This window comes from Podarcis cretensis (genome assembly GCF_951804945.1).
Source record: "Podarcis cretensis genome assembly, chromosome: 10".
Lineage (NCBI taxonomy): Eukaryota > Metazoa > Chordata > Lepidosauria > Squamata > Lacertidae > Podarcis > Podarcis cretensis.
The window spans coordinates 52,416,284-52,433,875 of NC_137179.1; the positions used below are offsets into that span (position 1 = coordinate 52,416,284).

The 17,592-nt window shown below is 40.6% G+C and overlaps 1 protein-coding gene across 1 annotated transcript; it reads left to right on the forward strand.

The window, feature by feature from the left end:
- The first annotated feature begins 235 nt into the window (after positions 1-235).
- LOC307225942 (mesotocin receptor-like) lies at positions 236-4,054 on the forward strand. The gene is made up of 3 exons (XM_079994370.1): positions 236-777; positions 2,021-3,110; positions 3,829-4,054. The coding sequence occupies exons 2-3, from the start codon at positions 2,198-2,200 to the stop codon at positions 4,026-4,028; spliced, it is 1,113 nt and encodes a 370-aa protein (XP_079850496.1). The 5' UTR covers positions 236-777; positions 2,021-2,197; the 3' UTR covers positions 4,029-4,054.
- Positions 4,055-17,592: the final 13,538 nt, after the last annotated feature.

The window sequence follows — 17,592 nt, forward strand, 5'->3', positions numbered from 1 at the left end:
TTTCAATTTCTGGGAACTATAGTTTTCTTCTCACAGCACTATAATTCCCAGCATCCTTAATAAACTGCATTTCCCAGCATTCATTGGGGGTTGTGTTGGATGTGCTTTCAGATTAGCAGGGGAAGAAATGCATAGCTGAATTATAAGTGGCTTTCTGAATTTGTTTCGAGAAGAAGATCTGCAAGCATCACCTGCGAAACTATACGTTCCAGAAAAGCATTTCAAAATATACTGGACTGTGACCAGCTACTACTTCCTGTAAATGTGAAGGAACCTGAACACTAATGTATGGCATTCCATTTGCGGTCACTTTTGCCACTGTAAAAGCCAGGCTTTCGCTGTTTCGGGAACATCAGTTTACATTTCTAGTCCAAACAACATTAATATATAGCACACTATAAAAGAGAAGCAGAAAACATGAGGCTATGTTTATGTTAAAGGGAAGGATTTGATGAACTTGCAGCAATTTCACACATCCGGTGACTAGGAGCATTTTCTCTTGAAAACCTCATCTAAATACAAACCAAGTGTTCACTGTGGAAGAATTGTTGACCTTAAGAGAAGCCGAAGTACATAAGAGTTTGCAATATAACAAATGCAAGGACGCCCCCCCCCCACTTTTTTTCCAGAATCAAAGCTGGAGAAATATTTCTCAGTCGCTCAGTTATTGCTATGCAGCTTTAAGCAGGCAGGGGGAACGCTCGTTTTGAGGATACTGTGGATTCGTTATGCTTTATGGACACTGATTATCAAGACTTAACAACACCTGCAAGCTAAGTAAGTACTATAGCCCTTTTTAATGAATACAGAGAGAAGAGTTGACCTGTTAGTTTGCCGATACACAACATGCCTTAAACTGGTGGAAATAAGAAACAAGGGACAGTGTTTGCTTGGGACCATTTGATATTTATGATAGTAGGGCGGGGAGCAAAGGGGGGAAATTGAGGGAATATTTGTCGGAATGTAGACCAAAATATTGCACACCTCTGTTTGATAATACTGTAGAGACTACAGCGACAGGTGTAGGATTTTAGCTCTGCTGTGGAGCTGCTTTGTACAATACTTGGCAAGGCAGCCTTGTGTTTGCTTCCGAGTATACCCTCATTGGGAATCTATTCTGGAAGAACTGGTATGAGGAACAGCTACAAAATTGTGTATTTGCTATCACATGTTTGTTGCATTCATGCATTGCGTATTTTCATTGCAGACTAATATGGGCACATCTTAAAAATGTAAATGTATGAAGCAGCCATGCCCTTCCCAAAATCAACAGTAGTTTTTTTTTGCAATAAAACAGTGTAGTCCATACCAAGAAAAGAAGAAGCCTGGAGAGCTGTAAATCTGCTTGGCAGTTTCACAAGCTGTAGTCATTTAAATGGCAAAGAATATCTTATTTGCACTTTTTAAATCTGCATCCTCCATTGTATTTTTGCTCAATGTGAAAAATACAAGAACAGATGTATAGTTCTAGGTTATATTGACATGGATTTATTTTGTATGAACAAAGGGATTCCAGTCATGATATTTAATTTTGTACAAGGAAAGAACAAAGGAGAACTAGGATTATTTTTGGAGACATCTTTTATAGTGAATGCACCTTTTTTGTGGTGGGAGAAAAAAGTTAATGGGAAAATATGGTCCCCTTGTTGAATATATTGTTTTTAGCCTACTTCTTTGTTCTGGGGGTTTTCATTCCTTTTTGATGAAAAAGTTCACAGCCTTTCCATGTACATACATAGAAAGCTTTGTCATTATAATGAAGAGAATTATGGTACATTAAAGAACACAGTTGTCACGTAGATACTAGGCAAATATTCCATAAGCAAATGTATAAGCACGAATTTGGCTGCTTTTATTTTGGGATGTCAATGCAAATAGGTAGTTCACTTTCTATAAGCCAACAAGTTTCAGTGTATGTGTGTGTTTCTGATTTTCCTCCTGGCTAAGACAACTGCAGTTTCTCAAGTTACATAAAGATCTACTTGTTAAGAGTAAAGCTGCTGTGGTTTTTTTTTTTTAGTTTTTAGATGTTTTTATTGGACAACGAGAGAGAAAGTTTGAAATTCAAGTCCACTGGTGCGTGAACCCGTATGTTCCAAGACACACTGAAACATAAACAACTGGCGATATATTTAATAGCTTGTCTTCCAAGCCTGCCAACCTAAGTGACTCTCTCTGAAAGTAGCTCTTCTGCATTATGGAGAATTTCTCATTTTCCAAAGATGACTATGAGCCTGGCGTTCCTTTCCTTCCCAGTTTTCTCAACTCCACAAATGCACCAGCTCTTCCCGAAAGGCAATCGAGAAATGAACAATTAGCTCTGGTAGAAATCGCTGTGCTGGGGATAATATTTGCGACAGCGTCTGTGGGCAACATCATCCTCATCCTGGTGTTATGGAGGAGAAGAATGAAGCTGTCTAGGATGTATGTTTTCCTGCTTCACCTGAGCATTGCAGACCTGATGGTTGCATTCTTCCAAGTCCTTCCACAGCTCTTTTGGAAAATTACAGATGTTTTCATGGGCCCAGACATTCTGTGCAGAACCATCATTTACCTCCAGCTGTTGAGCATGTTTGCCTCCACTTATATGATTGTGGTTATGGCACTGGATAGATACCAAGCGGTGTGTCACCCCATGGCCTCTTTTCCAAAGAAGGCGGCCCTTTGGAACCCTCTGATCTGCACAAGCTGGTTCATTTCTCTGGTCTTCAGCGTTCCCCAGGTATTTATCTTTCGGAAGAGAGAGGTATCCCCAGGCATCTTTGACTGCCAAGCTGACTTCATTGAACCCTGGGGCACAAAGGTGTATGTGACTTGGATTTCCATAGCTATTTTCTTCCTCCCTACAGCTGTCCTCATAGTATGTCATGTGAGGATCTGCAGAGCAATTCAAATGCACATGCATTTGAAAAGCTGCAATGAATTGGAAGTGACGAATCAGAAGCAAATACAGCCATGCCAGGGAAACAATGCAAGTTGTACATCGAAGGCTATGATCAAGACTATAAAGATGACAGTGGTGATAGTTGTGGCTTATATTTTCTGTTGGTCACCTTTTTTCATCGCACAGCTGTGGACTGCCTGGCACCCCAGTGATGCTAGGACTGAAGGTAAGGCCAATGATCTTGCCCGATACATAGCCAATAATCACATTGCTATATTTTAAATATCTGGATGGATTTATAATCGTTCTAAACATGGGCATAATATTAAATGGCTTAATAAGGAAAAAAAAAATCAAATGAAATTTATTGCCAATTTAAAGAACAAACACAGGAAATCAATTGTTTTTAAATGAGTAGAATTTTTCTTCAAAACTTATTGAAATGCTTGTGCCCCAAAGGCTGCTGAATGTTATGCCCATTATGATTTATGAACAACTGGAGCAGATCAACTGGAGTATTTGCTCAGGTCAAAACTGAACGAGACATTTCCAAATAGTCTATAGTGCAAGAGAAACACTACGTTGAATTGAACAATAATCTGATTCTAGAGAAATATAGACTGGATTTTGAAACTGTGACAAAATGTTTCTAAAGATATTTGGAAAATCTTCAGCCATTCCCAAACAAATCTATAGTAAGTTAATTGGTTGAAGATAAAAAAAATTCTTATGTATATCTTTTATTAACGTTCTTTTATTAAGTGAGCTTACTCTTCAGGGCATAAACATCTGTTCAGGGTATAAAAACCAGTTTTTCAGAGAGAGAGAGAGAGAGAGAGAGAGAGAGGGAGGGAGGGAGGGAGGGAGGGAGGGAGGGAGAGAATTTCCCCTGCAACATGTTCCTTTGTCTTCTCTGAATGACTTATAAATTATTTTCCTTTCAGGTCCAGTAATAGCCATTCTTATGCTCCTAGGGAATCTTAACAGCTGTGTTAATCCATGGATTTATATGTACTTTTGTGGTCAAATACCACGTTGTTCAAAAAAAATACAGGACAACGCTGCAGCTCATGAAGAATCTACCATTACAGGCAGTGTTAACTTGGGAGAGAAAGAATCTGAAGACAATATCACATCTGTGTAATCATAAATTCTTGCTTTTTTGGCTTATATTTGTTTCATTGAACCATTTTTTCTAATATGGTATGTGCACATGTGGTAAGAAACATTATTTCTTTATATATGTATTTCCTTAATTTTGAAGCAAATATATTCAAGGTTTAAAAATTCCCAGCACAGTGTAAAAGGCATGTTATATGTGAATATTTTTGCATGCCAAGTGCTGAACACCATACATACCAAGGTACATCTCAAACTACACACATTCATAGGCTCCTCTCAATTCTGTATCCTCCTCCAGCAAGTTTAGTGAATGTATTATAATGTCTCTAAGGTACCTTTGCCACGGTAAATGCATATCTCAACTCTCCTAAGGTTGTTTTCACAAATTATACCAAGCACATTTTTTTTTTTTTTTAGTAATATGACAATACAACAGGCTTTAGAGAAACGTGGGGGAACTTCTGTCTCTAGATAGGTTTTTGTACTCCAATTCCCATCAGTGCTAGCCATCATGTCCATGTGGCCTCTGGAGAGTCTGTATTTGAGAGAGGGAAAGTGATTTCCCATTAGTGATTGCCCTATGTGCAGATTTCATGTACTGCAAATTCCCTTCATTAAGCACCAGGTCGAATCCCCACGACGGGGTGAGCTCCCGTTGCTTGGTCCCTGTTCCTGCCAACCTAGCAGTTTGAAAGCACATCAAAGTGCAAGTAGATAAATAGGTACCGCTCTGGCAGGAAGGTAAACGGTGTTTCTGTGCGCTGCTCTGGTTCGCCAGAAGCGGCTTAGTCATGCTGGCCACATGATCCGGAAGCTGTACGCTGGCTCCCTCGGCCAATAAAGCGAGATGAGCGCCGCAACCCTAGAGTCGGCCACAACTGGACCTAATGGTCAGGGGTCCCTTTACCTTTACCTTTAGTCAATTATTTATGATGATCTTTCTGTAACTTTGATATGAAACAAAGAGTGGGGACTCCTGCAAACTTGTAAGAAGATAGCAAACTATTATGCTAAGTAGCCCAACGGTCTACACTGAGTGGCAGTGGTTATTTGGGGTTTTAGGCAGGGCAGTCTCCTGGTCATACTTGGAGATGCTGGAGACTGAGCCTAGGATCTTTTGAGTGCAAAAGCAGATGGTCTACCACTGAGCTATAGTTCCTTCATGATCAAATTACTGCCTCATGCAGGCAGCTTTTGCTGATATGAATGCCTTCCTCTTATAAATATATGATCTGGGGTTAAATTGACATCAGCTTGGGTAGGCCTTTGAACTATGGATGGTACATAATGCCATTATGATAATGACAATAGATTTCTTGGGGTTCAGGAGGGACTGGCAGCTCTCTGATTATGGGATACGTGGTATAGTTGTGTCCCATTCTGCAGCTCATAGCACAGGAAGACTGACAATCGGAAAAACGAAATAGAGATTTTAAAGCTTTCTTTTTGCCCTTATTAAACACACTTTTTTTTTTTTTTTAAAGGAAGGATGCTTAAACAAATAATTAGCACATTGTTCATCACATTGAGCCTTGGCACTATGCAGTGAAAAGTGATAATTATAAATTCAAATTTTGTTAATTTTAACCAAATTACAGGTGTGTGTGTGTGTGTGTGTGTGTGTACATGCACTATATCACATGTTAAATCAGTTTATTTTTGTTTCTGAAAATGACTGTGCAAAGTTGCAGATGGGCTTTGAAGCAGTCTACCAGCTGATGAGAATGTGCACCATTCAAATGAGCTTTGTTTTCTAATCTCTTAGCACCACACCTAATTCAGAATCATTTTTGTTATGCATAGCTAATGATGACTTGTGGCTTCCTATGTAGTTCTAATTATCAGGTACAGTATAGAGCTTTGATGGAAAAACCATATGTTTAACAACATGAATACTATATTTTAAATAACAACATTTAAGTCTATAGATATCAGTCTGTATGTATTTGTCTACAGGACAGCAGCATAAGTTTGGAATTTGGCTTATGGGAGAAAATAAACATCCTGGGAATTTAAGTGTCCCCAATCTTCCCTTTTGATACTAATGAATATTACAGATGTTCTTTAAATAAAAAAGTGTTACAGCACCATAACACTTTAAAAAGACAAAAAATAAAATAAAATATGGTCACCACCATTTTGGCAATGTGTTGCCACTTCCCTACTTAAGCACTTTCAATCCAAAAGAAAAGTTCAGTACTCTGGTGTGATGGGATAAAGGGCTACTCGTGCGTAAGCGTTTAAGCCCTCAATGCTTTGCAATCAGTTTCTAAACTCTCCCAGTCCGCGGAGCCATGGTGCATGGCTACCTCAATCGCTGGCAGAATCCGTCAGTGGGCGCTTCTGGAATTTACGCCAACATAAGAGTTCCTTAACGGAAACTCTCCTTCTGGATTCTCTGCGTGACAGTTTCCTGAGCGGAGTAGGCGTCCCCAGCGGAGGTCCTGAGACCTCCCCGCTGTTCTCACTGGAAGTATCTTGGAGCCCTCCCTCCAACTGAGTTTCTGCAGGAACTCTCCCTCTCCCCCTGCTGGTTCCTTCCTCAGCATCCGAGGGTCTCCTAGTCTCCTTGAGCCCTTCCACCACCTGATTCTCCGATGGCAGTTCCCTGACATCTGGGTACTCACATTTCATGGCCACTAATGGGCAACTACACTCACATTCGTAAGCATGTGTAGTGCTAAATAAATTACAGATTTTTAGTTTTAAGGATCACCTGGAATTCCTCCTCCCAAAGGTCTCTTAGGTGAACTAGAGCTTCCCTTTCCCTTGACACAGCAGCTGCATCACATTCACTAGTATCAACGTAGTGGGATTAACATTCAGAAAAAAGTGTAATATCCCTGAAAGTGTTGAAAGTCACTTGCAATTCTGCATCTTACAGAAGAACAGTATTTTATAAGAGCTTGGAGCCACCCATCTGGAAGCAGCTGTCACAAACATGTGTCCCACAGACCCATAAAGTCCCCAAATCCCTCTTTATTTTGAGAACTGCTAAAACCCAGAAAGGTTCAGTCTACCCAGACGACAACCACTGTGTATTGTTCCATGTGTTTTGTAAAACTTCCAATTCTCCTTATTTATTTGTACAAGGGGGAAAAAAATCTGACTCCAGCTGTGGCTTAAAGTTTGCAAAGCATTCTTCTTGTTGTCTCCTACCTTCTATTCTGCAAACCAAAACAACCTTATTTATGAGAGACCTTTTGCCAAGTAAGTCAAAGAAACAAAGCATAGGCTGGCTTGGATCCAAAGACCCCGCTGTACAAATCTAAGGCCCTTCCTCTTGTGCAAGGTAGCTGCCAATTTCCCCTCATCTGCATCCCCCTCCAACTTCTCCAGAGCATATCCCAAAGCGGAGCCAGTTTTCAGGGGTTGCAGATGGGGAAGGGAATTAGTGATCCCCTCTGCGTGTGGACAAATGTATTTCACTTACGCAATGTGATCTTTGGAACCAAACAATTTACAACACTCCTCTTCGTTCCAGAATGCTTATTTTTTGAATTAGCTAAACAGGTTGAAAAACACCTATTATTTCTAAATCTGAATGGTGGTGTGAGTACTTCTGTTCTTCTGTCTCGATAGCTGCAGAGGCACCACAAATAGATTAAAGCCCAGCTGAAGACTGTCATTATTTATGGAAATGTTTTCTAAGAATGGGAATCTTAAAGTCTCCTCTTCCTCCTACTCAAACCCTCTTCTCTACTTCACAAGGTCGAGAAATGAATCTTCCAGCTAAATCACAATATTGCAGGGATGGTCCCTGGTGCCTTTCAGAAGTTATTGAACATACAGTTGATGGAAGTTGTAGTAGTTCAGAAACATCTGGAAGACATTGTGTTGAATATTGTTTAGCCACAACTGCCGACAGCTGAATTTTTATTCTGCCTTTCCTCCAAAGGGACCAGAGCAGTGTGATGTACGTAGGTTAGGATGAGAAGGAAATGTGTTTTGCTCAGGCATCCACTGAACTTCATAGCTAACCAGGGATTTGAACATAGGAAGTTGCCTTATACTGAGGCAGACCAACAGGTATATAAATCTTAACAACAACAATAATATAATTTTAGCCACTATGCCACACTAGCTTTCAAATTTTGGAAACCTGAGCTACTGGTCTTTCTTGCAGGTGGAAGATGAAGCTGGATTGAACCCCACATTCATAAAAATGTGGTGTGAACCTTCATCTTTCCCTCTCACAGATCTTTTTTCTGGCTTCACTAACTTTGCTCACTTTAATCTGACTTATGTATGTTTCATTGCTGATCTTATTGAACAAAATAAAATGCAGTGACCTAGATCTAGTATAACTCATTTTAATGTCATAAAATGGATTGCCTTTATCGATCTGCACAGTATTTTATTTGCAAAGCTAGCAATAACGCAGAAGTGTTTTACAATAGCATCACACGTTAACACACCATTGTCTCCAGCCATTATATCTCAATATTTTCTAACCCACAGATTATTCTTTTCTGAAATAGAAAGATTTCTGTTGATTAGAAAGATAAGAGTTTTCTCTGCAGTCAGAATTCCTAAAATGAGAAACTAACAATGTTGCGAATTTCTGCCTCTGTGTGTGTGTGTGTGTTTTCTGGAATTTGGTCATCTTGCCATTGTGTATCAACTTCCTAATGGATACAGCCCTACAGCTTAGTTCTCGAACGTTTTGGCTTACGAATGCCGCAAACCCGGAAGTGGCTGTTCCGGTTTGCGAACTATTTTTGGAAGACGAACTGACTTCCAGAATGGATTCCATTCGACTTCCAAGGTACGACTGTATAACTAATGTAAGGATGCATCCGAACAACAACAAAAAAAGTTAAAGGTAAAGGGATCCCTGACCATTAGGTCCAGTTGTGACCGACTCTGGGGTTGCGGAGCTCATCTTGCTTTATTGGCCGAGGGAGCCAGCGTACAGCTTCCGGATCATGTGGCCAGCATGACTAAGCCGCTTCTGGCGAACCAGAGCAGCGCACAGAAACACCGTTTACCTTCCTGCCAGAGCGGTACCTATTTATTGACGTGCTTTTGAACTGCTAGGTTGGCAGGAGCAGGGACCGAGCAACAGGAGCTCACCCCGTCACGGGGATTCAAACCGCCGACCTTCTGATCGGCAAGTCCTAGGCTCTGTGGTTTCATCACAGCGCCACCTGCGTCCCCCCAGAAAAGTTAGATGCCTGGAAATAAATGAACAAATCAGCCTGCTGGGAGCTGGTAGAAGAGCAGGGATAATTCTATCCCACAGTTAGCAACCTACTATATTTCTTCACTGCATTTTGGGAGGGGCAGAGTGCTTCATCTCTCATCTAGCAACCCATTCACTCACCTGCATGCAATTTATTTTTGCCTAGGGCTACCAGCCTAGGGCTAAAATACAAGGCTGAACCAAGTACAGAAGAATGGTGCCAGACAAGAATACACTTTCACTGAAGAATTGTATTTCTTTGAATTATTTTATTTAAAATATTTAAAGACTGCCCTCCATTTATTTGTAGTAAGGTTTATCCCCAAATGGAGATATCCATAGCGGCTATGAAGCAAACACAATTCAGAATCTTACAAAGAAAAAGTGGGGCAAGAAATAACAAAGCCAGCAGACAGCAGATGGAATTAAAACTCTAAAAAATAAACCCCAAAAGAAAACTAAGTGTTGCTATTCCCATAGTGACTGTCAGTTAAGTAAATGTGGTTTAACGGCTGTTAAAACAATCATTTAAGAACAGCAACCAGTAAAAGAAACAAAGAAAAGTAAAATCAACAATGGAACGAAGCCTAAAAACTGGAGCTGGGAAGATAGAATGGATAGGCCTTTGCACTGCACTGGAAAGATTTAAGCACAAGCTTCATATAAGCCTCTCTGAGCTAAGAAAACATTCTTCCCGGTCTCCACTAGGCATGGACCACGCTGTCAATTTCAGTTTCTCCTTTTTCAAATATTAAGTTCCTTTTTCCACATTTCCACATCACTTTGTAATTTTTTAAAAAAGTAAGTATTCATGAAAATCCATCAGCATTTTAGTGCAAATTTCTTCGAGTATGCACATTTTTGTATGCAGTCTTGCCTATTACTCTGTGCACATTTTCTCAAAGCCACTCCCCTAATACACTGCAATTTTGTTTGTCATTTTTGCCAATCTATGCATTTTTATGCACATTTTGCAGCCATATGTGCATTTTTGTTCATACAACTTGGTGGGAGAACTGCAAAAAATTGGAGAAGGATGAATTTCTAAGGAGGGCTGATTGCTTCTGAAAGCGGAAATCAGGCAAAATGAATCTAATTTCTTCCCGATCAATCATCTCTGCTCAGCTGACTTCTTAGAGGATGGGGGAGCCAGTTCAGAAACACAGTAAATTTCATAAACACAATTAAAGACGCTCATAAACAAGATACTGAGAGACCAGCAATTAATAAAAGAGGAAGCCTACCCAAAACTCTTTAACTGGCATTGTTGCTTTAATGAATAAATAATTAAATTTGTATACTGCCTTTCATCTGAAGGTCATAGGGCAGTTCACAGCATAAAAATACAAAATGAGGACATGAAATACATAATAAAACAAAAACAAACCAATAAACCCTCTCTCACGAACACATTTTTAAAAGCCATAAAATGTCTGTAATCAACCAAACACCTGGTTAAAGAGAAACATCACTCAGAAACTGTGACTGTGAGAACCTGTGAGAACCTGTGAGGCATAAACAGGTTTTTGCTACACCTTCACACAGTTACACTTGATTACTGTTGTTCAGAACTATACACCAAAGTGCCGCCATTTCTGGGGGGGAAATTGCTTGACCTTTAAACAACAGCACAGAAGCCAGCAGGAGCCTATATTAAGAGCTGAGGGGTGTTCCCTAGAGAATGTAACTAGAAGAGTTGCAAGAAACATAATTTGATGTGAATGACTCACGTCTGGGAAAAAGGCTGTTAGTGGACCCACCAGTAATTCAACAGCACATTAAGAAGGGGTAGATGGATTCAACGAGAGGTGTAAGAACAAAAAACAAACAAACCTAGAAAGTTCTGAGATCTGCAAGATTTTCCAAACATGCCTGTTCACTTAGAAGACTTCACACTTTCTCCTTCACTACCTTCCAAAACACCTGTGGCCTACACTGGAAGATCAGCAGATATAATCCAGTTCGAAGGATGGGTGTCAAAATCAGTTTAGTGTTATATGTCCCAAACATGTGTTTTTTAGAAAGCCCCCCAATGTGCTGTCTTTGCTGCTGCTTATTTCTGAATGATAATTAAAAACCCAACCCCTTTCCAGCAACTACTAAGAAGAAAAGGCTTGTGGGTAAATAACCTGCCGTACACTCGATTGCAAGCACAGCATGTCCATATTCTACACTGTGTTATCAGATATTTCATTGGAATGACCTGAATGCATGATAGCTCCAGTGTCATCATAGTGACGCACAAACCTTCTGAGAAAGCAATCATCATCTGGGAACATGTTTATCTTTTTATTCATTGATTCCAAGTTTTGAGTTGGCTTGTCATGTGATTCATAGTCATCCAGGTTTGAAGATCGATGCAGCATTTGTTTCCGAGGCAGCATCTATTTGGTAATGATTAAAAAGGTGAGCAGCTCCTTCTAAAGACAGTACAGTGGTACCTCAGGTTACATACACTTCAGGTTATATATGCTTCAGGTTACATACGCTTCAGGTTACAGACTCCACTAACCCAGAAATAGTACCTCAGGTTAAGAACTTTGCTTCAGGATGAGAACAGAAATCATGCTCCGGCGGCACGGTGGCAGCAGGAGGCCCCATTAGCTAAAGTGGTGCTTCAGGTTAAGAACAGTTTCAGGTTAAGAACGGACCTCTGGAATGAATTAAGTACTTAACCCGAGCTACCACTGTACTGCAACCTGTTTGTTGACCTACCTTCCATTCTGGCAAATCCCCAAAGCAGTGGTGAGGAGGAGGAAGAGCTACTACTGCCTGTTGCTGAATTACAACTATTACCAAACTTAAAACCATGGAGAGACCTGGTCTGAATAGAGACATTGGGTTCTTATCTCATTATACATGATAAAGCTATTTTTGGCCATCTTATCCCTTGCTTTTTCCTGTAAGACCAATTGCAGTCGTCAACAGTCGTCAACAGGTTTACCACACCTATCAGCCAATCACCCATCCCCACCACCCTTCTGAGTAATACCCCTCTGCACCCTCTCACTATATATAAAGGTCTGGTGACTTCTGTTTCAGTGTATCTGAAGAAGTGTGCATGCACACAAAAGTTCATACCAAGAACAAACTTACGGTAGTTGGTCTATAAGGTGCTACTGGACAATTTTTTTAATTTTTTAAAAAATATTTCTACTGCCTGCCAGTAATGCATAGTATGCAGGTGGCATGTTTGATTGCCTCAGGTCTTAGAGAGGTCTAACAATGGCAGCTGGCATGGTCAGGCAGCTGCTGGGCCCTATATACCAGAAAAGAGCCCGGAGCAGACATCTGACACCAGCCATTACCATCTTCAGGCCATGTTTACAACATGCTCAGGGACGCGGGTGGCGCTGTGGGTTAAACCACAGAGACTAGGACTTGCCGATCAGAAGGCTGGCAGATTGAATCCCCGCTACGGGGTGAGCTCTCGTTGCTCGGTCCCTGCTCCTGCCAACCTAGCAGTTCGAAAGCATGTCAAAGTGCAAGTAGATAAATAGGTACCGCTCCGGCGGGAAGGTATACGGCGTTTCCGTTTGCTGCTCTGGTTTGCCAGAAGCAGCTTAGTCATGCTGGCCACATGACCCAGAAGCTGTACACCTGCTCCCTTGGCCAATAAAGCAAGATGAGTGCCGCAACCCCAGAGTCAGCCACAACTGGACCTAATGGTCAGGGGTCCCTTTACCTTTACAACATGCTCAGATGTGGATAAGTCTAGGGGGCTGCAAATTTCTGTTGTTACTCTGTTGCCCTGGTAATCTCCAGGAAGTCAATGTGGAGCAGAGGGCATTGCACAATAGCCAATGGTCTTCTATTAAGAGTTGTCCCTGTAGGCTCGCTAGCTTTTCAGAAATATGGACTTGATGGCATTGCTGACTCCATTGTCACTGCTGCCACAAATAGTCCTGTAAATAGCATTCAATAGCTGTGAGGGATTCTTAGGTATCTTGATCCCCAGACATTGATCCACGTCTTCAGGACAAGCTGCCTTTAGGCATGGTGGCTGGTCACATCCTGCTAGGCTTTTGGTCTCTGATCCCTCTAAGCCACCCAGAAATGCAAAATTATGCCAAAAGTGGTTCCTTCTTGATAGCTTGCCATTAGAAAGTTCCAGATTCATTGTTAATTCTATTGGAATATGCAATTGGAATATTATAAATGTATAAATGAGCAAAATCCAGTTTCATATGAAGCCAGGAAAAAATGAGTTCATTGGTCTGAAACAAATAATTGTCTTAGTACTCATACATATACAGTATATTGTTCTGAATGGTTTTGAGCAGCATGTGTGCCAATATGCTCCAGTATATTGAATTAGTAAATGATCAACAACATCATAATAAGCAAAAAATGTAATATTACCTTTCAGTTCCTCATGTGACTAGGGGAAATGTTGTTTATTGCATCTGTGGTTGACGAATTTGGCACTGGTATGTGCACAAAGCTTCACTTAAGGAAGCACACAGTGTGTTCAAAATAATCAAGCAAGCAAATGATCTCTCCCCAGGATTTCTGTGGGTGGATGGAAGTATGCGCTTGAGATTCATTGAGCATATCTGATTGCAGAAGCACTTCAACTCAGCTGTAATCTGCTGTAAACCACTTAGGCAGCCGGGTGCTCAGTTTGCCATATGAAAAGAACCAACCATTTTAAAATATTCCCTCCTGACAGGTGGCCTGCTGGTGGTAGATCAGTCAAAGCAACAGCTTACTCTAAGCCAGGGGTCAGCAAACTTTTTCAGAAAGGGGCCGGTCCACTGTCCCTCAGACCTTGTGGGGGGCAGGACTATATATATATATATATATATATATATATATATATATATATATATATATATATATATTTGGGGGGGATGAACGAATTCCTATGCCCCACAAATAACCCAGAGATGCATTTTAAATAAAAGCACACTTTCTACTCATGTAAAAAACGCTGATTCCCGGACCGTCCACGGACTGGATTTAGAAAGCGATAGGGCCGGATTCGGCCCCCGGGCCTTAGTTTGCCTACCCATGCTCTAAGCCTTTACAGTTTCACAAATGGTTGTGTGAATCAGCCCAGATTCTGCAGCCAGAATAGGAAAGGTGTTGCTTTTTTTTAATCATCATCATCATCTTATATGCTATACTCCAATGTGGACCTTGACTGGATAGATAATTTCTTCCTTCTGGTTTGCCCAGAAGGGATTTAAACAGCCTACCTGTTGTGTACCAGGAGATTTATTTTCCAGGGTACTCTACCCTGCCTGCTCTCTTTTTATCAACCAGGTTAAGTTACGGTGTTGATCAGGGTTTTCTAAACTTTTCATGTTGGTGATACACTTTTAAGACATGCATTGTTTCACGACACAGTAATTCAGCTTCACTTGAAAACCGGAGGTTTACCAGACCCTTTCTAGCCCTGGCAAGAGTGTGGGGAACCATTCACATGACACACCTACACACTGCAGTTGACACACTAACGTGTTGCAACATACAATTTGGAAGCTCTGTAGACACAGAGCTAGCCACCACGTTCATAGGGCCAAGAAGAAATTTTACTGAAGACCACCAATGCAGCATCTACAAATTTTGTCACAGGGCAAAAGTCTGCACTGCAGCTCTGCTCACCCTTATTGTGAACTGCAAATTGTAAGCCTTTAAACCCAAAGTAAACAGAGGGAGGTAGCCAGGGGCTGTGAAGGATTCCCACAGAAAGTTTTTCACAATGCTTTTTGCTTGGATGCACCCTGCCAGGTTTTAAACTACAGTGATGATCAGGGTGGTCTTCCCTCACCCTTTTAATTAAGTTAAGCACGTCTCCATCTAATGTTCAGATGGGAGACTTCTGGGGAGGCCTAGCCGAAGCTTCCTTTTGAAGAAAGCTTGCATAAAGATTAGCCAATAAATAATTACCACATTGTCAATTAGCGGAAGAAGAGGCCTACACAGGCTGGCAATATCATTCAAGGGTTCTCTCCCCGCTGTAAAGGAAGATATGGACGACTTAACCTGGGAACTTCTGCACACAGAGGAGATACTCTGCTAATGAGCTATGCCCCTTCCCACTTTTGAAGCTTGTGTTGACATTGGGAGAAAATCCCACCACCAACACCAAAGAGATTTTGGACCTGAGCAAGCCAGCATTCTCCCCTCCTGCAGTTTCCAGCAACTAGTATTAAGACATATAAAGAGATCAACTAGATTACTTTATAAAATGTATATTTAAACTAATGAAGTGAGGAGTGTTCAATGCCATTTATTTCAAAGGCCTTTATTGCACTTGAATCTGACCTGGATTAGGGCCAGTGTTCTTTGGCCATTTTCAGTAACTGATGTTGCCTTGCCTTTGGTATCTTGAAATATTGGTCTTTTAAAAAGGAACCTGATTGCTTGCTGTCAGTCATCTCATCTTGTCTGGAGTTTTCCCAAATGACCTTGAGGCACTAGTGGAACAAATTGTCTGGTAGTACATAACAATGAAATGTTTTACTACTTTATGTATTAGTTTGTTATCTTGCCCTCCTCTCTTGTTTAGCTTTCCTGGCTGTGGATCGTTCATCATCTTCTACTACTGCAGGCTGTAATAAAATATTTCATTGGACGTTTCCACCTCATTGGCTTTGAAACATTTGATTGCAGCATATTGACTCCCCTCTGACACCGAGAGACCCACTGCATTGTTTTCATTTTATTAGTCATTCATTCGTTCCATATCCACAATGCCATAATTACTTCCACATTGTTCCTTTCTCTGGAATTGCCACCTTTTGTTCACTGATAGCACTGATGTCAAATTGTTGCAGTACAGTAGCAATTTCTTTGTAATTCTCCTGTGTGTTTTCACATCTGAGTTGTGGTGATTCTCCCCTCAAATAAAACATTGTTGCAGTACAAATCTGTTTTGTGTGCACAGGCAAAGCACTGTTCAAGTTTTCTGGGGCTCCTGTGCCATTAAGTAAAAGTTTCCTGTTTGCAACTCGTGTTTATTTTATTACTTCCAGTTGATCAAGGCTGAGAAAACTGTAATACTGTACATAGCTTCTTAACTCTCCTTTGAATAATGTCTCTTAGCTGTCTCTGTGTTAGTTTCCCTTGTTAGGGAACTTTAAGAACTGATTTCCACTCATCTGCGTTTAAATTTTGTAGCAAAGTAGTAAAAAAATGCCTCTTTTGCTTTTAAAAATTAACAAATAATGCAAAGAAACCAGCCAATACCTAACCCTCTTAATAGAAATGGAAACAGACATTGGGACAGTATACATATATATATATATATATATATATATATATATATATATATATATATGGGTTTGTGTCTGAACATATTGGAAAATAATATCTAGGATACAGCAATGTCTGAGTGTCTAATCAGGCACAGGGGACACGGGTGGTGCTGTGGGTTAAACCACAGTGCCTAGGACTTGCCGATCAGAAGGTCAGCATTTCGAATCCCCGCGATGGGGTGAGCTCTCGTTGCTCGGTCCCTGCTCCTGCCAACCTAGCAGTTCGAAAGCATGTCAAAGTGCAAGTAGATAAATAGGTACTGCTCTGGCAGGATGGTAAACGGCGTTTCCGTGCACTGCTCTGGTTTGCCAGAAGCAGCTTAGTCATGCTGGCCACATGACCCAGAAGCTGTATGCCGGCTCCCCCAGCCAATAAAGTGAGATGAGCACCGCAACCCCAGAGTCAGCCACAACTGGACCTAATGGTCAGGGGTCCCTTTACCTTTACCTATTTAAATGTGTTTAGATGGTTTTGTGTCTGAACATATGGGAAAATAATATCTAGGATACAGCAATGTCTGAGTGTCCTATCAGACACAGGGGGCTGATTAATGGCATAACAAAAAGAGATACCTTCCATGAAACTTGGACCTCTTTCTTTTAATATTTAAATGATCCCAATCAAGACCTTCTTATGCTAGCACTCAATCTTCTCAGCGGAGAGGTTAAGTAATATGCTTGAACACTGAATGTCTAAAGTCAATGGAGAGAACAAACACCATTAGATGTACTTCTGGATAAGTGTTTAATAGTCCTTGTATTTGTAGTTGTTTAAGAACCAATTTTAAACTGTAAATAAAATAGAGGGTTTTTTAAAAAAATTGTTTGCAATGTTGAAATATGTTTTCATTTCATTTTAAATTGTATTGTGTTACCATTTTGATATTTGCTACCCTGAGCTCCTTTGAAAGAAAGGGCCTGATACAAATTTAGCAAATAACTAAATAATAAGGGAGACCTTTCAACATACTTCAACATACAAATAAAGCTGATATACATCACTGTTCCTTCACTGTACTTAAGGAGAAACAATAATATGCTCAAGTCCTGCATTTAGCAAATGTTTTTTTATTATCAGACTTTTGCTTGTGCCTTCCTTGTAGAACAATATTATAGAAATAACTTGGTCACAGGGA